The sequence below is a fragment of the Gymnogyps californianus genome, chromosome 7 (genome assembly GCF_018139145.2).
Source record: "Gymnogyps californianus isolate 813 chromosome 7, ASM1813914v2, whole genome shotgun sequence".
In the NCBI taxonomy this organism is placed as follows: Eukaryota; Metazoa; Chordata; class Aves; order Accipitriformes; family Cathartidae; genus Gymnogyps; species Gymnogyps californianus.
The window spans coordinates 4,289,583-4,316,572 of NC_059477.1; the positions used below are offsets into that span (position 1 = coordinate 4,289,583).

At 44.7% G+C, this 26,990-nt stretch overlaps 2 protein-coding genes across 2 annotated transcripts in view; both read right to left on the bottom strand.

Moving 5' to 3' along the window:
• VWC2L (von Willebrand factor C domain containing 2 like) overlaps positions 1-24,210 on the bottom strand; it is a 53,176-nt gene extending 28,966 nt beyond the window's left edge. Inside the window, exons 1-3 of the mRNA XM_050900442.1 lie at positions 23,976-24,210; positions 21,341-21,807; positions 2,996-3,125 (exon numbers count right to left, since the gene is read on the bottom strand). Of these exons, the coding sequence (XP_050756399.1) occupies positions 2,996-3,125; positions 21,341-21,751 (541 nt within the window). The 5' untranslated portion in view covers positions 21,752-21,807; positions 23,976-24,210. The remainder of the gene's footprint in view (positions 1-2,995; positions 3,126-21,340; positions 21,808-23,975) is intronic.
• Positions 24,211-25,128: 918 nt separating this feature from the next.
• SPAG16 (sperm associated antigen 16) overlaps positions 25,129-26,990 on the bottom strand; it is a 411,664-nt gene continuing 409,802 nt past the window's right edge. Inside the window, exon 16 of the mRNA XM_050899968.1 lies at positions 25,129-25,479. Within this exon, the coding sequence (XP_050755925.1) occupies positions 25,304-25,479 (176 nt within the window). The 3' untranslated portion in view covers positions 25,129-25,303. The remainder of the gene's footprint in view (positions 25,480-26,990) is intronic.

Sequence of the window (26,990 nt, forward strand, 5' to 3'; positions counted from 1 at the left end):
TTATTCTCCCATTAATGGCAGCAACAGCTAAACAAGCAGGTAAGCCACGCTGCTAGCAGAGTGCAGCAAATGATGCAGGGCTGTGTTTTAACCTAAAACGAGGACTTTCCTTACCAAAATTTTAAGGAGTAGCTTTTGAAATGAGGATTTGCACTACATGTTGTTCTGAGGATTAACTTCTTTCCCCCCCAACAGCTGTATCCCTTGAGCTCTTCTGTTCGCCAGTCTAAAATGATGACCACAGGGACTGAGACTAAGCTAAAATCTTTTCATCACGCTGAAACATGGCACTGTAACTGTCTTCACCACTTTGGTAGAAAGCAAAACCTACTGGATGGAAGGAAAAAAACAAATAAATTTAAAAAAAAGGGGGGTTCAGTCATTTAAGTAGGTCTGTCAGCTTGTGTTATCTTCATGCATTTGTGAAACTGAGCTTTAATTGACTGGCTGCAGTGGAGAGCCGAAAGATAAAATCTTGGTCTCAAGAAGAATAGACAGCTTAAAGCGCCGCGATCCTCATTCATCAGGATGTGTCAGAGGGATTCAGAGGCAGAAGAGGCACAGCAATGCCTGTTATTCTTTCACATGAAGTTCCCAAAATGTAAGAGGGAGGCGAAGGGTGTGTGCCACACTCGGAGCCATGTCCAAGAGCAGTAACAAAATTTGCTCATCAGATTCCTGTGACAACAGAGACTATCTTGGCGCCTACTAATTTCTATCACTGTGTGAATTATTTCATTTCATTTGCGAAGGATAAAGCCAAAACTACCAGCATTGGCCAACCGTTAGCCAGTCAGCTCCAGCTGCAGCAGGAGGAGCAGAAAGCCCTGCCAGCTGGGGGGCCTCACATCTCATCCCTACAGCCAGGAGGGGTTCAGCTCCCCTCCACAGTACTCCCCATACAGATATGCTTCTCGATCCCAAGGAACAGCCATGCCACCGCGCCACCTCCCCTTCATCCACTGCCGGCTTGGAGCTGTGCTTGCAAGCCCTGGTCTCCCTGGCCCCAGAGACCAGGATCCCCAAGGCATGCAGGCTGCTCTTAAGAGGATGGTGAGAAAGACTTCCCTGCCTAAAACAGGTTTCAGAGAACTTTACATCTGTATTTCCAACAGATGAGTGAAGAGAGGAGCGGAGAAATTTGGCAAAACCATGGCGGAAGCCTCCTGTCTTCTAGTTGAGGGTTCCAATCACTACACTGTGCCCTGGAGCCTCTTCAGCGGGTGGCTGATTTTCCTTCTGTCCTCCTGTCCTCGTTCCCATCAGCAGGAGCTGCTTCCTTCCCTTTCCTCCTGGTTATCTGGGCACTCTGACTGTTTTTGGAAGAAAGATGCTGCCCACTCCCGGTCACCAGGGATGTTGGGGACTGCAACACAGAAAGCCACCCGACCCCCAAAGTGGGGGAGTCTGCTTATTGGGGGAAATGGTCATGGTGGTGAAGGGTTGGTAGGGAAATCCAGCAGCTCCTGGACCTGTGTGAAGCCACCTTTGAGTCTGCACTCCTGGGAAGCGTGAGCGATGCTCACAGTTTGGATTCATGTGACACGAACCTGATGGGAAGGAATCGGCAAGCGCTGCCACCGTAAATGAGGGGGATTCAGCATGGTACCTTACACGTGATGGGAACACAGAGGCCAAACACGCACAAGCGGCGCTCGTTCGGGTGTAAATGAGTCTGAGCTACAGTGACAGGCGCAGCGATAGCCAGTGTTACCCCTCCCAGCCATCAACCCAAGGTATCAATCTTGTTGAGAGCGATGGGAAACCTCGCACCCAAGTGCAGCGGGCCATATGCAAAGGTGGTGGATAGAGCTGGTTAACATACCTTTTCTCTGAAGTTCATCAACAACAACAACAAACCAATGAAATTTCCTATGAACATTTTCTGCTTTTCAACAGAAACATAAAACTCTAAATGAAAACCTTTCAAAACATTTTTGAGTAAAAATTATGGTTTAATATAAACCTCAGGATTTCAAGTAGTATTTTTGGTATAATTTTCCAGACTAGTCTCAATTTTTGCCAATTCCTTTAGGAAAAATATTTTGCATTTCCAACTCCTTGCTTTTTCTCTGTCTTAAAGAGCAGAAAATGTGTTGAAAATGTTATTTCTTTGTAAACATTTTCATTTAGATCCAAAGGCAACCATTACTCTTATCCAGCAGCGGTGATGTATGTAAGAGGAAATATATATGGATAGCGAATTCTAAACACGAGAAGATGAGTCTAAGTAGCCACTTCTTATATGTTAAGAAAGCCATGGAAAGGTTTATGTGAAGCTACCTCACCTTGTAATCTGTCTTCATATCTACATTAGGAGAAAGGTGCTTTTCTAGAGACATATGTGCGTATGGGCTGCAGTACAAGACCGGGGAGACCTTCTTGGAAACAGATTTATTTTCCAAAGAGGTACTGTCAGTCATCCCAAAACCCTTCTTGAAAGTATTGCTGAATCAGACTCCAATTCATGAAATCATTTGAGCAGGACAATGAGGGCCAACGCTACACACACAGACTCCAGCACACAATTAACGACATTACAGGCTTGGTGGGTGTCTTACTAGCCCCAGTGGAAGTTTTGCCATTGATTTTGGTGAGTTTTCCCCTGGTCTTAAGTAGTAATCATTGGTTTCTTAATTTAGGGACAAAGACTCTCTCTTTTCTTATATACTTGATTTCATGTTAGACTAGTTATGAGAAAAAAGCGAAGACATGAAACGACTATCACCGCTTTCAGGACCCAATCCAATCCTATAAAGCCTTACTCAAGTCAGCAATCCCATCAGCTTCAATGAGAAGACACAGGCCAGGAAGGGCAGCCTTAATTTTCGCAGTTGCCACCTCGTAACTGAAGCCCACACACAAGGAGAAGTAACAGCCCCAACACCAGCCTGTGCTGATGGAAGCAAATCTCCTGGCGATGCATCAGTAACAACATTTTAATAAACTGTTTCCTTTATATCTCTTTGTTAAAGCCAATACAGTACTTTCTTACCATTTTTGCAGACAGGACAACACTGTTCTGGTTCATAGACTGGGTTGACACACTCGGGAACTGCGCAGTCTGCTACAACACAGTGAACTTCATTGCTGGGCTCGCAGCGACACCATTCGCATGGCGAGGGCTAGGAACAAATCTAAAATTAGCCCATTTCCTCCCGTAGCTCACAAGTTTGCAACATTTCTATCTTGCCATAAGATAAACACATCAGCGTTTAATACCTCTTGACTGCATTCATTCATCATGGGTAATATAAATTAACCTATAGGACAAAATAGCAATATCTGAAATAGGCAACCAGAACATTAGAAAAAACAACGAGCATGATACTTGTTTTCCCAGAGAGGGTTTTTTAGCTTTCATGAGACTTTAGGTCCCTTCGTCAAAAAGACCAAGCTGAAGCCACTAGGTCGTACCTCTGCTCTACCCATCTGCTGTTAGCTTACACATTTGGCCGGGAGCAGAGCAGGATTTTTGGAAGATCACAAGTGGTGGTTCATCCCAGGAAGGGAGGACAGGGTGATTTTCCAGGTCATACTCATATCTCATGTAGACCACCACTGCCAGCAAACCCCAAGCTGTCAGAAAGGTGCTGCTGGGGTGGCCTGCCCATCTGCCAGCCTCTCGATGTGCTTTCATTCCCACTCTTCAGAGCAGAGGAGAATAGTGTTGTTCTGGGAGGGGCAAAACCATTTTATTCTGTGTTTGTGCAGCACCTGCATCAGGGGTCCGTAAGCACTCCCATAACATAACTATTAGATCTGGTCCTGGCCCCACTGCTGCCTGTTTCAACAAGGTTTGTGAGCAACTGCCTCACACAGAATATGTAAATAATTAAGAGCCTGAATAATTCTGCTAAAGTCAGGGAGTTCTGGGTTAAAGCACCCAGCTAAATGGTTTTGTTTCAGCTCCATCAATTCAAAAAGGAATCTCTATCTACCTCCAAATAGTAGAGAGTTGTCACTGTCTCACCCTTTGAAAAGCTGTGGAAACCTGTTGAAAAACAGAAAGGTCAGTGTTTTAAGGTTCCCAGTGTCCTTACGTGTGTGCAAGTGTGATGAAAGGACAACAACAGAGCTAAGAAAGGAGAATAAGAGGAGAATTTGAAAGGAAAATAACTTCCTTTCAGTACCTGTAGGTTCAATACATAACTCCCAATTCCTCAGCAACGGTAGGTCCATCACTAACACTTGAACGAGTAAATGTGGGTATTGGAAAAAATTCTGCTTTCTGTTGCATTGGTGGGAATCTGCAGCAATGGGAATTCCTCCATATTAAAAAAAAAAAAGTGAGCTGCAAAGGAAAGGAGGATTCATCCCCACGTGTTTCAGACCCTAGTGATGGGTCAGTCATTTCTACAAGACAGATACAACCTGTGAGCCCTGGTTCTGGCAGGTAAAAAGCTTTTTAGTTCACCTCTAAGAAGCTCCATATGTCTTGAGTCAAATAATTTATTCCCAGGAAATTCATTTCTACCTTAAAATGCACTAATTAAAGCTTCCCTTGCATTGTCTCAGCATCTGCAGTCTGTAATTCCCATCACCTCTCATTTGCTCACGGCTTTGGCAATTTAGATAAAATCAGCACTCCTTGAGCAAGGGAAGAAGTCTGTGGAGGTGGAATTCCTCCCTCTAATTATCTTTCCTCATTCAATCCTGCTTTGATTTCTGTCTGAAGCACCAGGAATCTAAATTCATTTGACTGACACTTCTTATTCAAGGCTATTTAATAAGAAGAAACAATACAGAAGAAAACAGACAGAACTATTTGCTGAGGGATCAGTAAGAAAATTGCTGCTTTGTTTTTACTCATTTTAATTGCTAATTATATGGAGCAGTAGAACTAGATCTTGTGATTTGTGGAGGCTTTCACTGACGTATCCTTCAGGACTTGTCCCCATCTTCACTACTACAGTGGCTGCAATGCTAAGAAATACGTGATGCATTTCCCGGACTGCAGCCCAATCTACGCCTTAAAGATGATCAGCACAAGTAGAAGATGCCCCAGAACGACTCTGCAACTGAGCAAATGAAACATGACATGCACATCTTTTGCTTTTGCGTTGTTGGCGTAACCTGAAAATGACACTGTAATAAACCATGATGTTGCTCGACAATGAAAGCAGCTTTTCAGGAGGGAAGAACCGCACACAATTAAAGAAGGAAAGCACACCTCGGCGGTACAAGGAACGAGCAGCCAGCAAATGAAAAGGCTGCTTTGGCATGAACGACAAGACTCTTCTCAGCCACCTCCTCTTCCCCATCTTTTCATGTTCAAGGTCCTTGGTCTTGCCTCTTCGATCTTCCTCTGTCTGACTATTTTGTTCGCTTGTCAGTGCCCCTTACTGTGGCTCTTACCCAGATGCTCACCTCCATGGGTGACTCCAGCCTTCCTGTCCACTTATTTTATGAATGTCTAGGTACTTTCTCCCATGGGATGCGCTTTGGGATCTGATTTGCAAACCCCTGCCCTTTCAGAAAGGACTTTGCCCCAAGCACACTGATTGAGCATCTTTTTACTGTTGTCTGTGCGCTCTGCATCCCTGCTATTCATTTCCCTGGAGCTACCCTTTTTGTGGAATAACTATGGGACATTGGCCAAAAAAGTCCTTTATTTATTTACATAGGCATTATGTAGACCACGTGGCAAAATGACAAACTGGGAACCAGTGCAGAACAGGGAACCAGTGAAAGATGTCCCAAAGTTTTGTTTCCTGATTCCTGATTTAAAGATTTATCCCCCATGGAAGAGGGGTGGTTTACAATTTTGTAGCCACTGAAGTTCAACCACCAGCTAACACCAGTTCCTAAAAAGAAACTCTCATCCCTATTGAAAAATGAGGTTGAAAAAATACAGAGGGTTTCTGAAGTGTGAAGGAGAGAGGGCACAAATCAGAGGCTATGCCATTCCCACATGGACAGTGCAAACGCTTTATTGGTGTCCCTTAAACTGATATTCTGGAAAAAGTGTTAAGATTAAAGGATCATAAAAGGCTTGGGCCAGGAGATGATTTATTCACTCCACCTGTCCAAGGCAGAATAATCTCTTAGAAGACTCTCTAGGGAAGGATTTGTCAGGAAGAATTTCAAGAGATGCTGGTGCAGAAACATTCTTTTCACCATTGTCCAAAAGGAAAGGATGTTCACGGTGCCCAGCCATCACACGGATCCATGTCCACACAATTGCATGGTCCCTTACTGTTCAAGGTATATTTTAAGAAATGGACCTATCATTAAAACCAGAGGAGCGAACTGGGTCCTTTTGCAGAAGGTATTAGTACAGCATTTTGACTTCGGAAAACTGGTGCAAAGCACCTGAAATTCTTTTTACCCAATTTTCACTTACAACGGGGGTGAGAGCACTAACCCTCAGAACCAGTGAGGAAATACGTTCTCTGATGTTGTTGTCAGTGTAGGGGCCAACTCAAGCCAAGTTGGTGGGAAGCAGACGTGGCCAACATCTAACCACCATTCAAGGGCTTTTGAGAGCAGATGAAGTGGGACACAGAGCACAAAGGACCTTCTCAGTCTCAGCATTGACCCTGATTCACCTCGCCTTCAGCCAGTCACTTCAAAGAGACCAAAGAAGCACAAGGATGAACACCCCTGTTTATAACCACACCTAAGATCGCTGCCCAACTTCTGTTTCTCTTCTGTTCTATTGATGGCAAGGAGGACTGTGACCCCAGGTTTGGCTGGGAGGGCAGGTTCAGTCCCTGCTTCTACCAGGGGATGGCCCCATCCCGCACAGCGGGGCAGCCGGAGGAAGGAGCCAGCACTCATTCGTTGCGTGGCTGGAAAATCTTAAAGTCTCAGGTGCTGTCAAATGGTAAACATCTGCAATCAGCAGAGTTTGTTAAGAAAGAAAGAAGGAAAGAAAATTAAAATAGAGAATAGAGAATACACATGGCTAATAAAGATTTTATGTGCATGAGCACATAATGATAAACTTGATAGATGATATAAACAAACAAACAAATGAAAAAGGCAGCAAAGGAAACAGAATGAAAAACAAGATACACGCTGAGCAGGTGAAATCGGGAAGCCAAACAAGATGTGGATACTGTATCTCGTAATCTTCACTCTCGCTCCCATACACACCAGCTCCTCACCATTTTCACCCTCTTTTTGGAAGCAAATGCCAGCACATGTAGCAATTACGATTGCTAACATCATCCAGCTACTCCTCACAGTGATAAGGGGCTCCCTCTCTTACAGGGCTGGGCACCACGTGGGTCCTTCTTTAGTCAGCTACTAGGTTTCATAAAACCACAGAAATTTCATCTCTCTGAGAGGCCTACACTTGAGGGCTCCAGCAGGCCCTCAAGTTATCCAGAAGGACTGGTGGACAGACAGAGAGATCGCATGATCAAATAATTCTCCAGGAAAACAGCCTAAACTACTAATTCTTCCCAAATTTAAGGGAGAGGTGGAGAAAGAAAATGGAAAATTGAATTCAAAACTCAGGTGTCTAAATCTACTCTTTTATGTTTTTCTACAGCTGAAGAGATCTGAATCAAACATTTTTTTAGACCAAGGTAGCTGGTACAATCACACAAATAACCGATACAGAAAAGTTCAAGTTTTTAGGCGAGATTTTGCAAGAAGCTTCTGCAAGACCTAAGCTTTACTGCATCTGAGCCATCTCATCTAGTCATAGAAATCCTCTTGTCCCAAATACTTACTGAACCTCACCTGTATTTCACCCTTAGCTCATACCTTGTCCACAACTACAGCACCCTAAGCCACCTCTCTGCTGCCCCAAACATGTGAAAGACTTGTCTATAACACGTAGATTGCCCTGCAAAAGCTTATTACTGAGTAGTGAGCATTCTCCCTGAGTGAAGGGAGGAAGCATATATATATATGAAACATTATACTGCAGCCCTCCTCTTCTCTGCCTCCAATAAGGATTTCTCTGTCTACACGTCTGCTTGTCAATCACTCTTAGCTGCTTCTACACAAACATCTCTAGAGAGGTGGAAAGGGAGTGAATTACCTAAGACAAACAAAAAACTCTGAAGATGACATCTGATTGATACTTTTTCTTTACCTGTTTGTTCTGTCAATCAGAAGCAATTTTCCTCAGGTTTTTGCTCTGCTGTCACATTCACCAGGCTAACTGTGGTTCCCAGGTGCACTCATTTCAGTCCTACATGTGGGCTGTCACCCAGCTCAGAAGAGATCTCAGACCAAGGTTTAAGGCTGCAGTCTCCCATGATCAGCTGTGACTAATCCAGCTGGCTTCACTCAGACTCGGGGTTTGAGGCTCATACCACTCCAGCTGGGAAACCGGTGTCCATTTTCCAAGCAGCCTTCTGAGAGCAAAGTGTTATTTGGCACCTAAGTATTTCAAGAGCCAGTGGATCTTATATCACTAAAATAGACTATACACAGACCTGCTACTCCTTGGGACTTCCCACTCTATGAATTTAGATGCCAGCTCCTGATTTCCTCCAGGCGCCTTTAGCACAGCCACTTCCTGAGACTTTGGACCTCTCCTCACCTTTTCAAGGAAAGACTCTGAATGGCATAGTACTTTCTTCGTACCTGAGTTTTCAGCCTCACAGGAGAAGGTTTACACCTTTGCTGGAGCTAGTGTACAGGCTGCTCAAAACTACTGCAAATTCTTGCCATTGCCCTGTAGTCATCTGTTCTGAGATACAGTTATCAGCATTTATTGGGCTGCTCTCTTCCCCCTCCTTCCTACACTCTCCAGCTAAGCTTGAAGAGGCTAATTGTACAAGAATGTCCCATAATCCCACACTCGAAGACTTCATCTCATTGACAAGGTCCCATGAAGTGGTCACATGAGGACCATGTCCTCCTGCTGTCTGACTATTGCACAGCAGCCCTTCATCAATTATACACAGCTACCAGCAAACAACTACAGAGCAATTCAAATTTTACAACTATTATATTACAAATACTTGACATTTCTTTTAAGGAAGGAAATAGAAAAGCTTCATGTAAGTGTTTACAACCATCTAATCACGTTACAATAGACACATACTGATCATCATGCAGAGGCTGTCCAAGTTAGCAGAAGACAATCTAAGTATTTCCACTCAATTGAATAGACTTGCTATTGGGGCCTGTGATGCTTTTCACAGTCAAATAGGTATATTTACAAAATGGGCAGAATGACTGGTGAAATCTGCTTGGTTGACTGGAATCTGAAGCGGCGTATAACCAAGAAATTAAGCCAGTGGGCTTGCTTTCTGAGCCCCGTGGAAACCCAAGGATCCATCACACCACAGCAAATGCAGAGCAGATGCCAGGACTCTTGATATCACTGCAAACCTTAACCAGGCATGTCAGCTCCCACCTCCTTTAAACACCAAAAAGGAAATGGTCCATAAGTATATGCCTCTTCTAGATTATATTGCAAAGGGAGAAAACGCTTTTCATGGTAGTTTTACTGAATACAGAGCTGCAATGCTTTCTCCCCCTTTGAGAACATGTTAGAAAATGAAGTGCAAACCCCTCAAAAAGAAGGAGATGCCATCACCTCCGTTTCTACTGATGCCAAGGTGGTTTTGAATGCAATGGATCTAACCTGGCACTTCTGCACACATTTGTCAGTACCTTGCCTTAGATTTGGATCCACTAGCTGTATCCACATGCACCTCCTGCCTGCATGTCCCCGGGAAGGACTGGATGCGTCCTATCCCCTGCGAGTGCTGGACTCCAAGGGAAGGAAAGCTGAAAACCATCGCTGCTGCCAATCTCTCCATCTTTTAGTTTTCAAGAGACTGTGTGACAGCACTCATATGGATAATCACATTCAGCCTCCCCCCTCAGACAGGCTCGACTGATAGCATCCTGCTCTATGCAGATAAAACAGCAGGGAAAGCAGAGCGATGTAAAGTGAAGTCTGTCAAATTGGGCACTTACATCTTAAGAGTAGCTGTAACTTTTAATGACACTAAGGACAATGACAATTCTGATGGAAATGATTTTTGTAGCTACAGTTTCAGGTGGTGAATTTATTGGCAGGAAGCAAGAAAGGGAAGAAAGTTAAAAAGGACCTGATGAATAAAATCGGAGGCAAAAACGGTTTCCGCATTACAGCTGAGGTGGGAAGTCATAAACCAAGGGAGATGAATAAAAAAGAAACCGGGATAGCATTCATCGAACATACTCCTGGAGTCAAAATTAGAATCATTTTCATTGTTATTGAAATTGCCTGTGATCTCAGGCAGATTAGCAGGAGATTGCAGGAAAGTCCAGAGAAAGCTTTCAAGTGAGAAATTCTGCAGGTGCCAAACTGTGGAGAACGGGCTAGCCAGCGAGTCCCACCTGACGGCGAGACTGAAATCAGCTCATTTCTCTTCTGGGCTGCTCACTTTGCCTTTACTATTAGCAGCGCATAAATAACTGTCTAAATTGTGTTAAAAGTTTGGTAAATGGCTCTTTTTTGTCTGTGCATGCGTGTACACCCATACAAGAACTCGCATGGGGCAAAAATTTCACTCATTTTTGTCACTTACTTAAAAAAATAAAAATCATCCATCCAGCTAGTGGAGACACAGTATCAATTATGCTACAGAAACCGTAATGACTTGGATTTTCCATAGGTGGAAAGTTGCTCAAATAAACAATCTGGTGAGTGATTATAGACGAGTACAATCACTGAAAACACCATCAGGTTGCAAATGATTTTGCAACAGGAAAAAACTACTAAGTCATTAGATAATTTATTTGCAGTGAAAAACTGGAGCTGTATCCTACTTATATGGAGCGCTAGCAACACAAATGAACTGTGCCATCCAAAAATTGAAAAATGCTTGCACCATACTGCAGATCAGCTACAACAAGGAGCTGGCTTCCAAGAAGCAGCAGAAGTGGATGCTGAGATCCTGTATTTCTAAGGGACCCCCAACACGCACACAAGCATTACTAATGTAAGACTGAAATGAAATGACAAATTTCTCACTCAACAGAAAGGACAAGAGAGACACAAATACAGTACTGAAGACATTTTCTACAAATGGTGACTCCACCCTATACTCAAAGCAGCCCCATCAGAAGGAGGTTGAAGAAGACTTGCCTATTTTCTTAGCCTACAGATGCTGCAGCTCCCCAACCAAAGCTCGATTTTAGTTACCCCTAACCGCTGCTTGTCCATTCACGGCTACAAGAGTCTTTCCAGCAGGCTGGTGACCAGGCTTGGATTCTGGAGATGGAAATGCATAAAGATGCTGTAACCCCCCCAGGTCATGTATACCTCTCCTCCTCTCAGCCTCAGACCATGCCTGTCCATACCTGGAAACAACACTATCCTTGCCATCCTTTTGTAAAAATTCCTGGAGAGCTACTACAGATCAGTAAGCCAGATGAGGGAGAGAAGCACAGAGGATGTGCCTCACCACGGGTATCCTGGGCCCACATCTGATGATTCAGGATTGTGATGGCATTAGGAGCTTTGTACTCATATATTTGCTATGTGCCACACGACTTGATGGGTTTAAAAGGCTACTGGAACGACATCCAGATCCGGAGAGTGACTCCTCCATTACCTGATGAGAGAGAGAGAACCTTGAGCTGAGCCCTGGCCCTTTTTCCACGGGAGCTGTGTATCTGCAGTCTCGTGGTTGCTTTTCTCTCCCGAGAGCAGCAGTGGAACTTTCCGTAACAATGTGACTTTGCACTTCTTTCATAAGAACGCTCTCTTTGTTTTGATGTATGTCTCATTTTATTTCTTACAATAGTTGCACCTCACCTACCCTGAGGCTGAGGGGACTGGAGTTCTCTATTACTTTGGTGATAATTTTTATGACTCTATTACAACAGGTTTTTTTAGTTCAGACATGCCCAGTGCACAGGGAACAGGACTCCTTTTGAAAGGTTACAGATATGACAGATGGGACTGTGGCTCCAACGTGCGATGCGCAGCCCCGTTCGGGCACGGACAAAATGTTTGTGTGTGCTTCACATTTGTTAAGCTCCTTTTAATATCAATAGGGAAAGCGAGCCCAGCTGGCAGCTTCCTGCTCTCCATTCCCTCCCTCTCGGCTCTTGCAATGAAGGAGCCTCGTCTAGGAGAAAGCCTCCTGGGGCAGGGAGAAAGGAACCAAGGACCTGGTCAGAAAGGTGATCCCTTTTACATGTTTTCCCTGTACCTGAATCTGCTGTTTCCTTCTTCATTCACGCTGAAAGATAGGAGAAGGTGGCAAGATCAGCTCTACGTACTGATAAAATACTGAATTTGTATTAAGGAGGTAGGTATAACATAACCAGCCATCGCTCGGGAGGAGATTTGGATCTTGGTCCCATTCCTTCTCCTGCAGTTTTCTGTCTGGATCGTCAGATGTGCTTTCCACAGCCATGGTACAGGCCAGGTAGATTTACAGCAGTGATGGATTTGGCCCTGTGACTCTTTAACTCGCAAGACACCCAGATGATGGCTGTCTGGCCGAACTGAATGCAATCTGTGGAGTCAGTCTGCTTTGTCTGAAGACAAATTCCGTGTCTCCACGCAGCTCAGGCAGCTGGAAATAATCACCCTGGCGGGTGACTCCTGGCTGGGTCGCGGCAGTCAAGGGAAGGTGTGAGCTCCTCTTGCTGTAGGCCCCACACTGCAGATGCCAGTGCTGTATCACCCTCAGCCTCAGCGTTTTGCACAGTTTTGCACCTCTTGTGCCCTACGGGAAGCCGGTCCCACCCCCCTGGTACTGCAGTGGGAGCTCCTGCGTCCCACCGGCACACCAATATGCTCCCTCTTTCCCCCCAAAGGAGCAGCTCCTTTCTGAATGCTTTGCTCTTGCTCTCCTCTGCCGAGCTCAGGATTCCCTCCAGCATCGGAGCTGGAGACGAGCTCATTACTGATCTCCATTAACACGCTCTGTTGCTGTATCGCCTTTTTCTCCTCTCAAGGAAAGATATGTTGGCTGAACCTAGGTCTGTGTCCAAGGAGCAGTTAGGAGCTGACCTGCTTTTTTCCTTCACATTGCTGAGGGTACAGGAGCTCAAGGGTGCTGAGGGCCCACGATTACAGCTACACGCACATCCCCTTCTCCTTCGACACCTCCAGGCCCTGCTTCAGAGCCCCGTCCTGCCAAGCAGTGAGTTGTGGTCGTACCTGTGGGTTAACATCATGTGTCTGCCTGGGTTTGCGGTGGTTTTGGTTTCCTTTGCTCCTGGGCTTTGACACTGGTCCTGTTTTCATTGCATGTTGAGAGGTGGGAGAGAGCCAAACACATCATATCAAATACTGACTTGTTCCTGGTTGCTTTTTCTCTCTCGTTCTCCATTATCTATACTTTTTTGATAGCCTAGCCTAACTTTTTACTTTCTGGCAGCTGGCAAGGCGGATTAGGCTTCATGGGAGCTCCCTCGGGCAAATCCTTATCTCAGGTCAGCATCATGCAAACTCCACAGAGGAGTATCTAACTGGTACTGAACTTTACACCAGTGTAACATCCCAATGGGCCACTCGTGATCCATGGAGCTGCAGCAGTTCATAGCAGCAGAGAACCTGCCCAACAGCATAAAGCAGCTCTTTACTAGCTGGCACTATGGAGAAGGTGTTTTCCAAATTCTCCCGTCTGCCCCTTGTATCCAGTTTCCATTGCTTAAACCCTCAGAGGAGAAGCCAGCAGGGTCCAGGAGGTTTCTGTCCCTCAGGGAATGCTACCACATTCGGTTATCAGCACAAGCTGGGAAGGATGTGAAAGGAAAAGGGGTTTGAATAGGTTATCTGTGATGAGAGAATACGCTGGGGTCTGCTAACACAGGGAGCACATTGGGTTAACTCTCAGTCAGAAAGGTTTTCCTGCCTGGGATGACCACAGTTAACAGACTGAGAGATTCCCCGCTTTGAGGAGCTGCTTCAAACCCTAACGCTCCCCCAAGCGTACCAATTTTATTATAATTCCCAAAGAATTACCTCTGAACTGTACCACACAAGAAAGAGTAAGGAAGCCTAACGCTACATGCATTTTTGTTTTGCAACTAGACCAGGCGTTGTCACTACATGACTTATCTAATTATAGTCTTAAAAACAATAACTAGGATAATTAGCTAATTGAGCGTTATTTTTAATGAACGCAATTCTGCATAAAGCAAATTCCAGTAGCAACAAACACACACCTGCACTTCCCCTCGCTCCGGTAGGAAACGGTTGTCTAAAAAACTTCTCACCAATGATCTGCCAACATTTCTGCGGACGACATCCTTCTTCACAAGCTGATGACCTGAGGACCTCATGCTTACCAGCCCTACAGAAACATCTTGGGTGACAGAGAGGGACATAGCTTGGGAGAGCCAAGGGATGAGCACTTCTCTCCTTGGCCCCACTGAGCATTGTCTGGCATGATAATAAAGCCTCAGACCTGATTTTACCACTCTTGGAAGGAGCTGGTAACGGTTGCATGTACTACACATTCCATTTTCTTAACAGCATGGCTCCAGCAGCAATGGAGGGGAGAGGAAGTGCCAGAGCCTCTTCTCTGGCTGTGCAGAGATATCTCCTCTCTTTCAGTAGCTCTCTGGAGAGCCCCCAATTCTGGAAGCAAGCAGAGCTGATGGGCTATTTCCTGGAGCGAATATCTGAAAGCGCAGCCACAGCTTTGGTGGTACAAATGTTGGGCACGTGTTAATTCCTGTGTATTACTTACTGGAAAAATACCAATCCCTTGGGCTTGCATGTACAGGCCAAATTCTGCACGGCGCTCCCACACTGGTGCACTGTGATTAAAACACAGGGGCTTGTGCTTAATTCCTGGTGATTTTGAATCATGCTGATGCTCAAGTTTTGGGTCTCATCTAGTTCAATGGGGAGCTTTGAGAAAGTATGTGTGTAGTGCAGCCGGCGTCACTGAGCTCTGAGCTTTTGGGGCCTCCATGTATTACTGTGATCTCGGGAAAACAACAGTGTGGATTTTTTGTAGCCAAATTCTGAATACAGCCCATCTTCTTTCACCTACTGTAATAATATACTTGTGCATAATGTAATATATACATTATAGAATCAGTAGCTAAGTACATAACATAATTTAAAAAATAGGTATCACTATAGATCAATATGTGACATGCCTATCTATTTTAGTATGTTTTCTTGGTACAAATTATGACAGAAATACAGTGAGTCAGTAATTTCAGATTCCTTTGCATAGACATTGTCACTGTAATTTTGCCAGGAGGGAGATAATAAATCGTACTTTTCCATCTGACTGACGTTCTGTTTCCCCTGTCTGATTTCAATGGCTGTATGCTATCTTCAGAGCTGGCATTGTTCATGGCTCCTTTTAATAAAGCACAGGCACGTTATTGAAATTTCTTTTGTATTATGATTTTCTAGCCGTACGTGAAATTGCAGAACACACAAGAAGAAGACAGAAAAAAAAAAAGCCCCATTTGTTTGAGTCATAGCAGAAAAAAACCCTGCTGCACCCATCTTGGAGAGAAAAATGCCAATATTAAAATCGGGGCCCCGTGCTGGCTTGGGTTGGTAATCATGAGCAAAGATCTAAAAACTGCTAGTGATTTGGATAACTGGTTTAGTATACTACCAAAAGGTTTTAATAATGCTAGTTCTTGCAATGATTAGCTTGCCATGATTTGAGCGCTTTCCAAGATTCACCAGGAAACTGAACACTCATATTATAAAGGAGAAAACTCAGTAAAGAACCTTTCTTTTCTCCCCACTTTGTTTTTCTAGTGGCCTAACGAAGCTCCTCAGATTTAAGGTGTCATATCTCTGTTCTTTCACGCTGATATAAACCACAGCATCCACAGTCCCAACCTGCCGCTGGACAGCTCAATACACCTGGGCAGGGCTGAGGGACTCTCAGAGCAGCCCCCTGCACCACCCCAGGCACCGGCTGGTTCCACACCTCTCCCCCTCACCTTCCCTTTCAACCCAGGGCTGCAACAAGCTCTTGTTTTTCACCTGACAGCATCATCCCATCAGTAACGCTCCAGGAACCTCCCAAGTGTTTCATTCATATTTGATAAGGTTGCACTCCCAGGCTGGGTAACTAGTGGTCAGAGCAAGGCTGTAGTTTGCACCACTTAATTTCTATTTCTGGCATGGTTCTGGGGGTGGGGAATCACTTTTTGGTTTCATTGCCTCCTTTTCTCCAGTGGCAGAATGGACACACTGCATTTCAGGGACTCAGAGATGCTGGGATAGCAGCTGCATACACTCTTGCATGTGCTAACGCCTTTTGATGAGAGGTCTTATTTTGTTAAGTTATATTGAGATAATTGCATTAATAAAACATTTTCAAAGAGCATTAACAAAGGATAAGGAGGTGGCACTATTCTGAAGTGAAGGTTTCCATAATGAGCTGAGAATTAGTATATGATAATGCTATGCTTATACAGTCCCTCATTTATTTTGGATTCTGATTATACTCCAAAGATCCCTGTTAGAGCTGTGATCCCTACTGTGCAAAGTGTTGCTCAAGAAGACATAAAGTCAGCGAGATACAGAAGCCCTAGCTGAAGGATTACAGATGATTTGTGGAGAAAACAAAGCAATGAACTGAAGATATAGTGGCAGGAAACACGGGAAAGAAAAATGAAGTAGAACTCCAGCAGTGAAATCCTGGCTCTTTTCAAGTCAGTGGAGATTTTGCTCTAGAATGAAGCGAAAATTTCCCCTTTCTTTTTTTTTTCTTTTTTCCCCCACAGTGTGGAGGCCTGCCCAGGGGCAACGGTTGTTCTCCCATCCCTCCACACTTGCACTTGATGCAAGGGAAAAACATTTGCGCATCATCTAGGGACTTTTTGAGGGAGGATGGGTTTGGGAGCAGTGAAGGTGGAAGGGGAGAGGACAAGGAGGTGGAAAAGTCATTGGGAAGGGCAGGCAGATGAAAGGCAGCAGCAGAGGTTAAGGTTAAGCACTGGCAGAGACAATGGCTGGAAGAAATTGCAGCTCTGTGCTTGGCAGAAAGCAGGGCAGCCACTGGAGAGCACCCAAAAAATGTCCTTGATGTTGAAAGCTGTTTCCAAGCTCAAGTTCACAACTGCAGGTTGAAGCTGCTCTTCTGACCTGAATATTACCAGGAAGGCCAAGTTGTGATGCCAAAACCTCTCGTGTTCCCACTCAAAGGATAACTCACCCAATGTCATGCCAGGCAAATGGAGATATTTTAATGTCTGTGGCTAGAAAATTTCTGCCATTGACTTTGAGAAGAATGGCACCATGCTACCAAAAACCAGATCACCGGGACTCACTCTCCTGCAGGGACAGGGAGCAGTTCCTGCCTGGAGGGTCTACAATGAACAGAATGTTTCAAGATGTCAGCCTGACACTCTCTTGTGAACCGATCATTCATTTCCCAGCAATGGTATTTTGCTACAAATTCATATAGGTCCATAGAAAGAAGGTTATTCTGGATATACCTATATTGTGTGCTGAGAGATCTAGGAAGTTCAGAAGTGGTTATGGACTTTTCAAACTGACGACCTAATCCTTTTCAAATGGCTCCTAACTGTGCCTACAAATGTACCTTAAACCACACCGTAAATTCTCAAATCCGGGTAGGCGTGTGCTTTTCTGTCAGTAAGTTATGCAGGAGAGGAAAAACTAATCAGCACTTAGGAAAACTGTTGTCTCACTGACATTTGCACGATTTCTCCGTAAGCTGCCAATGAACATCCATCACGCTGGCAGTACACCGTCTCCTTAAGTTTACATAAGTTGCTGTCTGGGAACATTCATTTAAAACACAACCATGTGCACTTACAATAACTGAGACCGCTCTCTGAGTTGTTATTTGCTTCTTTTCTCTCTCTGGGAAGAAAGGGGAGGGTTAACAACCTCCCTGAAAGATCTCTGCTAGTACAGGCGAGCTCAGAGCACTTGGGACCCAGACCTTAACCTCCAGGACTGAAATCAAAACACAGGTGATGTGTGGGAGAAAAAGCAAGCTGCTAAGTGACCTCGAGAGTCCCCGCCAGATCTCTCTGGAGAAAACGGAGAGACTGCCTGAGACTTGCAGCATCCTTCACACCTTCCCTGCAGCCACCGCAGCTGCCTGTCACCCCGCATTCGCCTCTGAGAGGGACCGGAGGACACCCCAGAGACCAGATTCAAGGCTGACAAGGAGAGAAGTGGAAAATGAGGTTGGGAAAGAGACAGAGTGATCCCAGTAAAAGCCACCAGACCTCCCCTTTCTCCTGCACACTGCTCCACAGGAGTCAAAATCCTCAACACCGGGTAGCAATCTACATATTAAACATGTTTGAGTCGGATCTTGATTCACATTAGGGAGACCGCGCTGACCTTTTCTGCGAGGGTTTCCAGGTGGAACTGCAGCCTCAGCCAAAGCTGGGGATAAGTCCCAGGCAAACCAAGGGGATGAGGCAGGCTTCATTTGGGCAGCTGGGGCTCAAAACCCACAAAGTTCTCCCAGGATCCATAACAGAGCTACAAAGCTGCTACACGGGGTTACTAAACCATCTGTCAGGGACACAAGGTTTTACAAAAGGATACAAGAAAAACTACTAATGGGTTTAGATTTACAATTGAACTTCAGTGCAGCATTTCATTTGTACGTGTTAACGATTTAGGGGCACAAGCATAAACATTTGGACAGCTGTCTAAGCTAGATGGCTTGTTGTCATGTTTATATTTTGCATTTATGATTGTTATGAGTCAAAAAAAATCAGAGGTACAAGATCAGTTCACTAGAAGAAAGCTAAATATTCAAGAAATGGGCCTTTATAACTACTCCTTTACCCTGAGATAGTCACAGTTACTGTCAGGGGTAAGAAAAAAAAAGATTAAATCGCATTTGGATTTCTCACCCCAAATCTAAACAGAAATCTAGAAACAAGATAGGAAAATTCTCCCAAATGGAAACCTCTAACAGATTTTGATATCCTAGAGAAAAAAAATTTCCTAGAGAAAAAAAAATATCCTAATTTGTGAAAGATGAGGCAGTTGAAATTTCTACAGGATGAGTCAGTCCTGGCACGCACACACACACAGACACACACTTGCAAAAGATTTTTAAATGGAGGCTAATTTCAGCTGTAACTAAGCAGTGACAAGCACTTCTATGGATGATGATTTGGAACCTACATATTAGCAAAAGTAAATCAAGTGGCTGAAAGGGTTAAGAGCCCACATAAAACAGTGCCTCTGTTTCCACTGAAAGCAGTCTGGTTTTGAGTCGGAACGACTGGAGAAGCCTCTCCTCTGACTTCAGTGTGTGTGGAATGGACTTGAGAAAGTTTGCAGACCTTATAAATTCAACAGGATGAGGGAAGAGCAGAGCTCAGAGCCTGTAAAACCTATGAACTGCACAGAATTTAATCTGTGGAGACAGCAGGTAAAATCTTTGTTCTGTTGAAGTAAACAGCAAAATGCTGGGATGCTTCAATGAAGTAAAGATTTCACTTCATAGCAGCAGTTTCCTGAATCTTGAAGTTTTGCCTTTCCTATAGCATTTATAAAGTCATAGTTCACAGGTGCTCACTTTTTTCCCCCAAAACACCCCTGGAAGTGCACAGTAATCTTCCATTGCCTGAATCTCTTCTACTACTTAGAGGAAAAAAAAGAATTTCACTATTTACTCTAGGTAAACACATAGATTTCCAAAAAATCAGTTTCTGCCCTACTCCACAAGGTATCGAGTTCTCAGCAAAACACAGGTCCAGGTTAAAAGCTTGACTGTCAACTAAATTAAGTCTGAAGGATGTCACATTAGTCCTGGACTGAAGGTTACACTGTGCGAGAGTGGCGTGCCACCATCTGCTTTGCGTTTCTCAGAGGATACTGGAACTTCGCTTTCCACACAACACCCCACAGTTTTTGAACACAGCAAACAATGAACCAGATTGCTCTAACTCTCTCTAATAGCCTTTCTCCCCTAAACTCTGCTTCTCTATCCTTTAATCCATTATCAGGGTGCGATTATCTCTTTCAGAAAAAGTGATTAGTACTTTTGTACTTCATTCACATCCAAAAGATACTTTAATGAGAAGATCCATCTCATTATTCTCCCCCTGAAATCTCTCCAAAAAGAGTCCTTACAACTCTCACATAAGAACCTGACCATGTGTCACAGTTACACCTAGGTGGGACACTTCACCACCTGACAACACAGCAGTCCAAATGGGACCACTGAAGCATGACTGCGGGATGAAGTTGGGCTAGGCCTTCCTAGGGCAAGAAGAAACTTATTTCACAGTTCACGAGATCAGCATCTTCACACTCCTCAGCAAAGCAAAGCAGAGAACAGGTTGGATCAGGATGGCCCTCAAGGAGATGTTCCTCATATATTTGTTTTGCCTTGTGTCTACGACATTAAACTGTCTTGCCCATACTGAGTGATTGCAGTTACAGATGGACAGAAAAAGATGAACATAAACCATACATGATAGAAGAAAGGAACTAAATACTGCCTTCACTGAAAATGACAATATCTGGAAAAAGGAAATTGTGATCTATGTTACCGAGAACTTGTGAAGTACACAGACCTATATGGAAGTATTTTCATTGTCAGAAAAGAAAATAAATTGGCAAGTGTATAATGAGATCGGGCACACAGCCATGAAGAGTTATAGGCTGTCATTAATTATGGAGGTACGAATCTTAAAGCCACGTGACCTGGGAGAACAAACTCATGTATACCTATTGCCTTCATAGACCCTGTTCTTCATTGTGAAATGCTATTTTCCTTAGCAGAACTGAAAACATGCAATCAAACTCATTAGAATGAGAGATGCAGGTTGTGGAAAGGGTAATGGTTTTTGAAAATCTGGTCTTATTTTTAAGATATATTCCAGAAGAACTTCCTTACAACATTCCTAACAGGAGCTCAACCATTACAATTAAATCCCATACTTCTCATTACCTGAGACAGTCATCTGCCTAGGAATTCATCTTCTGCCATTCTAGACAGCCTTATCACAGTTGAAATGAAAATATTAAATATAGCTTGCAATCTACTTGCTTGCATTCTCATATAGCTATGAGTAACAACTCTCAGTACCATGCCATCAATTTTTGCTATCCAAATTAGAAAAGGGGTTCTTAAAAAGCACTCAGTATTGGTTTACCACCATTTTTACAGACACCATTGGTAGTCCAACCTGATTCATGCTATAAGCAAAGAAGGAGGTTGTCCGGAGTAGCAGATTCAGAGGGTTGGCATTTCACACAGGGGCTTTTGACTGACCATTGGCCCTCAGTGAGTGCACATAAGGGGGGAAGATGGCAGCTTTTACGTTCGCCAGACCTGCATCACAGCTAAAAAGGACTTCAGCTTTAGCATCAATTAATAGCAGTAAGCAAATACTGAGTGCCTCTGAGAGTCCCCAACAGAAGTACAATTCCTATAGCATACTAATACTAAATACTGAAGAAAGGGTTTCATACCTTAAATTCCTCCAAGATCTTGTAATTTTTCCCATGATATTCACAAAAGTTTTTCACTTCTTTGCATTCTGGACAGCATCCATTGTGTTCCACTTTTGTACACTTTGGGTGGATTTTAGGGCATTCTGGTTGATCACAAACAGGTCCATCCTCAGTACAGACACAGGGACAGTTGGAATGTCCCGGGAAAAAACGTTCTCCTAGTTTGTACACAAAGCCACTGTCATCCACGCAGCCCTTCCCTCGGTAGTCATCAAAGATCAGATTGTCATTGCTGGAGGTCTGGTCCCCTTCATCGGCAGGGTAGTCTTCATGATTGATGGCAGCTGGAGTGACCAAAGCAGGGATTACAAACAGAAGTATCCAGGCTTCATGGATATGAAGAGCCATCCCCCTCCTCAGCTTCTCCATGGGATCTCAATGCCAGATAGAAACAGCTGCTTCCATAGGGAGACCAGTGTTGTGGTCTGAAAACAAATATTTTTAAGTGAGAATAAACTAAAAATTCTAAGGAATATTGACTTATAAAGGCCATAGTTTCAACCACCACCTAAGAATAAATCAGTGCTTTCAAACTGCACAGATAACTATCACTGTTTCATTTGAATTAAGCCTCTTCTCAATTATTGTTAAAGAGAATAAAGCATATGAAATACATAAATTGGACACACATGCCTGTAAGCATATGCCCACAAAATACCTCTAATAGAAATGGTAGCTCGCAGAATCATCTAATTTTTACTTTCCTCATTTGTGCAGCTGAGTTTTCTGATGCACCAGAAATTAAACTAGCTGCCTGAAATCGCACGGTGATGGGCAGCTCAGAGGGATTTGAATCCAAGTTTAAGCATGGTCTCAACCTCCTGCTGTGGCCACTGTCCCTCTGTGCTACGTATGATGCACAGCCCACTTCATTAAACTGAGGTGGGAAACCTCAGTTGAAAAATGAGATAAGCATAATCTGTAGGTAGATCTGCATCCAATATGAAAGATGGTGCTGGGTTATACTTGGTCTGCGAGAGGTAGAATAGTACAGAATTTTATATACAGCATTTCTGAAGAGGAAGAGGGACTACCTGGGCTACCGACACAGCCCAGCCTGCGGCAGGTACATATAATCCCGACAGAAGCAAAGATGTAATTCACCTTCTCCATTATTCAGCATTTCAGTTAATTCCCAGAGAGAAACGCAGAGAGCAGGATGTTAAATGCCTGTGTAATGCATGGAGCTGCTGAAATGTGTTTGTCTGATTAAGCCGGAGCCTTTCTAAAACTTTGGGAGCGATGCAGCATGGCCCGACCTTTGGAGAGCTGTGCTGAAGCGGTCGAGCCGAGGACTGACCCAGAGAGGGAGAAGAGCTTTGCACTGCCCCCAGGGAGAGTCAGCTCCAGGCGAAGGCTCCGTGTGTGTGTCTGTGTCTGTGTGTCCGTGTGTGTGTGTCTGTGTCTGTGATTTGGGTGCGCTATTGGCTGCCCACGGTGCCACATCACTGCCACCAACACACCGTCCTGCCTGCACACCAGCCAACAACCAGCGCAACCCCAGCAGCAAAATGGTTTCTGACCTCTCTTAAGAGAACTGGGCAAAGTATTACAGGAAACTTTTAAATGAGATGAAACATTAGCATTACATGGATTGAGGAACAATGGAGGTAGTTGCTGGCACAAACCAAAAATGCACTGTTTGGATGTGCGTGTCATTCCTTCTCTTCCTCCGTTCCCATAGTGTGCACACACAGATAGACACAGTATATACAAACATGCATTAACCTACACACGCCAGCAAACACGTACTCCCCCTCCACCCCTCTGGGAGATTTTTTTTATGTATCGGGATTTTTGGCAGACTGCAGATGTTCAGCAATTAATTCTCCCTTAATTGAAGCAAAAAAGCAGCAGCAGGAGGAGAAAGCTTTAATCCTAGAGAAGCAGCTAAGGGATCCTGTTGACAAAGCAGTTTTTCCAAAGCCACAACAGAGGGAGACACCGGATATTACACAAGCTTTATCAAATTCAAAAGGTATCTTCTTAATTGAAGTACTAGCTATGTTTCCATCACAAGGACTATGCACCCTGTTACTACTATCAGCAATATCTATTCTAACACATTGTTTGGAAAGCAAGTGATTCATGCAGATACGGCTGCTTTCTGTATCTACAGAGCAGAGAATCTCACCCACCTAAATGCTACAGGTAGGTTGCAACACTGCAGATTAGTGGGCATTTAAGGGGGGGCGGGAAAGCAGAAGCAAATTAAGTCATTCATGTCTGAGGAAATGTGAAACAATCGAGAGGATTTGTTGAAGTTTGATGAGAAAGCTCTCCAAATTATAAAAAAAAAAAAGTTCTCCAAAGATCAGAAATAAGACCACTATATTTTGCTACAGCATCTGAAATGTCCCACAGCAACTCACAAGCACCCAGCTCAGCGGTGATCCTGGAAATCAGACAGACTGCAGACGTCTTGCACGGACAGATTTCAACAAGTAAACAAATGCTGCTCAGCTCAGAATTAGTTTACAGCTGAACTTTCTCATCATTTCTCATCATGAGAGAGGCCAGGATCATAGGTAAGTCTCTAAGTAAAACGTTTCCATCCGCCTTCCCTCACCCCAAGTGAATAATTTACACTTACCTAATCAGGCTCGATCTGAAAGCTGAAAGGGGTCACAGGCCAACATGGACTAAAAGGTTAGAAACAGATTAGTGAAAGCAGTTCCTCCTAATCACATTTTCAGTGTTGACTCACGGACAATCCCTTTTCCTCCACCTCCCATCGCAAAACGGGGGAAAGCGGCAGCCCAGCAACCACAACATGAGAATTAAGCTTTAACCCAGCGCTCAGGATTCAAAGCGAGCAGCGGCGAGGCGGTCCAGAGGCAAGGATGCCGCGGAGAAACCCCGATGCCAGCAGCACAGTCATCGCGGCGAACTTGGGCTGGATTTCCTCAGGTCTTGGCGGGGGGCGGGGGGGGGGGGGGGGGGGAGGAAGAGAAAAAAAGACATATATATCCCCTCCCTATGCCCAGCGGATCTCTTGCGATTCAGGATTTGCCACGGCGGGGGAAGGGGGGCAGAGGGGGCTGGTTAGGCTGTAGGCAGGCGGGAGAGGGAGGGCGGAGGAGCCCCGCGGCCGGCGGGCGGGCAGCCGCCGCGGCGGGCTCCGCTCCCCTGCGGGGACTCCCCGGCCCGAGGGCCGGGCATGGCCGCGCCGCTCCGCGCTCTCTGCCTTATTATTATTATAATTAAAAATTTTTTTTGGGGGGTGGGGGGGGGGAGAAAAAAAAAAAAACCGAGCGGCGGAGCGCTCAGGCCCCGCGGGCCTCAGCGCGGGCGTGCCACGGCGCGGAGCGGCGCGCTTGCCCCGCGGGCGGCGGTGTTTCCGCGGGGCGCCGCGCTGCCCCGCGCCCCGGCTCAGGCCGCTCCCCCGCCCGCAGGTCCCCGCGGCTGTGGCCGCCGCCGCCGCCGGCTGGGGCGCCGGCTCCCCTCACCGCCGCTCTCCCAAACTCCTGCTCGTTCCCTGCTGCCCTGGCGGCGTCCGGAGCGTGTGCTGCAGGAAAAAAAAAATCCCCCATTGCTGCATTATTAAAACTTCACATCTTCCCACAGGCTGGCCCTGGGGAAGGGGCGCCCGGCTCTTGTGTCTCGTGTTGTGTTACATTAAAAATCAGTCTCCTTGCAATTCGTCTGCTCTGTCATTAGGCGTCATTGTAAAGCTATTTCTCCAGAAACCACCAAAAGAGAGATTCTTGATGTTCGGAAAAACACAGCGTCAACAGAAAGAGGGAGAAATTGGGGATTTTATTTGGATAAAATGCAGACTAATACTCCTTTCGGGCGACTACTCCCACTGCAAACATTAACTATGAAAACATTTCACTGAGCCCTCGCTGCTATGTTGTCAAACCCTTTTTTTCCCGTAACGCCTTGAGATTAAGGTTACGTTAAGCAGCGTGCCGCTCCTCAGGTCCAGAGACAAACCGTACCGTCGGCAGCCCCGGAAAGCAGCTGCTCTGCCTTGTGATCGAAGAGAACGCTGCGCACTTCGCCGCCGTGGCCCCGCAGGCTGGAGAGCTGCCCAAACTCAAGTTGCAGAACCTTGACGGATCCGTCGCTGCTCGCCAGAGCCACGGTACGACCTGAAATTCAGAGGAAAGTTACCGAGGTTTGCAAAGGCAAAGCAAGAGAGCGGCGCTGGAAGTTTTGAGACCGTTGCTTTAAAGACACCCGTGCATACTCCTGTTTTCTGAGATAAATCATCAGAAAGTTGGACAGATCGATAATAATGAGATTGGATTTTGGAGTGATTAAGCGAATCTGGAGACGCTGGCATGCTACTCATTAGGAGCACAGCTGTTTTACTTATATTTGGATACAATTACTCAGGGCCAGATTCTGACACACAGACTGAGCACCGGAGAAGTAGATGCTCTTTGATACCTGGAGGTATCAGCATCAGACCATGCTCTTAACGCTGCTTTTCTTGTACAGCTCTGTAAGAAATGAAGATGTGGGTTTTCAACTGAATTTCAAGGAGGTCAGGCATCTAACTGAACTGAGTGCCTTGCTCCCTTATATCCTTACAGAAAAAACAACGATAATGAAATTGTTAGTATAGAATCCGGTCTAACAGTAGAAAAAATAAAACCTAAAAAAGGTTCTGAGGAGTTCCCAGTTTCCATATGTTACAAACCAAATAGACTCAGTTTTCATCACCCTCAAGGAGGCAGAATGTGTTTATAAGTTTATCATCTTCCTGCTTAAATAAAGCAGAGGTAACAGCTGGTAAGTGATATGTTTGAAGCACCTTTTACTTATCCAGCCACCAGATAAAGGCTCTCTCCTTTTAGAAATTAACTATAATAATCATGAGTTTCACGTACCCAAAAAAAAAAAAAAAAAAAAAAAGAGGATCAAGAAAGCCGATGTGGTCCTCCCAACAACGGGATCACTGTACTGCCAGTCATGATCTTGGTCAAACATCTTTTTCTGTTAGGAGCAAGTTCAATATACCCTCCAAATGATTACAGCTCTTTTTATGTATCAGGATTTTCTCTCTGAAAGCAAAGACATCACCAGCAGAAGAATAATTAATATTGACACTGAGAAAGTCAATCTGGCACCGAGGTCATCATTTTTGGGAAGATTATGAAAAACAGGAGATATTTTGCTATATTTAGTCATTCAGGTTATTCACCACGTAGCCAATGGGAACACATTGTCCAACAGAAGTCAGTATGGAGGAATCTGTCCCAATTTTAATAATATGCAAGCCATAGGGCCTTGGGTGTGCCTATGTGATGTACAGGTTATCCAGGGAATATATTGTCCCTCCATTCAAACTAATTCATAACAGTGATGTCCTCTGCTCTACTCGTCGAGATCCGATGGCTTCATTTGACAGCCCGGGAAGTAAACAACTGCCATTTTCTCCATTTATCAAAGGAAATACATAGTCTAAAACATCTTACAAATGCATTGAGAATATTTAATCACAAGTTATGCTTAGCGTGGTCATGGATATTTGTGCAAGAAAGAGAACTAGAAAGTAGAGCTAACCATGATAAATATGCCCTATTTGCAAACCTTTATAACTACCCGGCTTCTTCATCTAGAACAAAGCCTGACACAGCAAAGATCTGTAGGATGG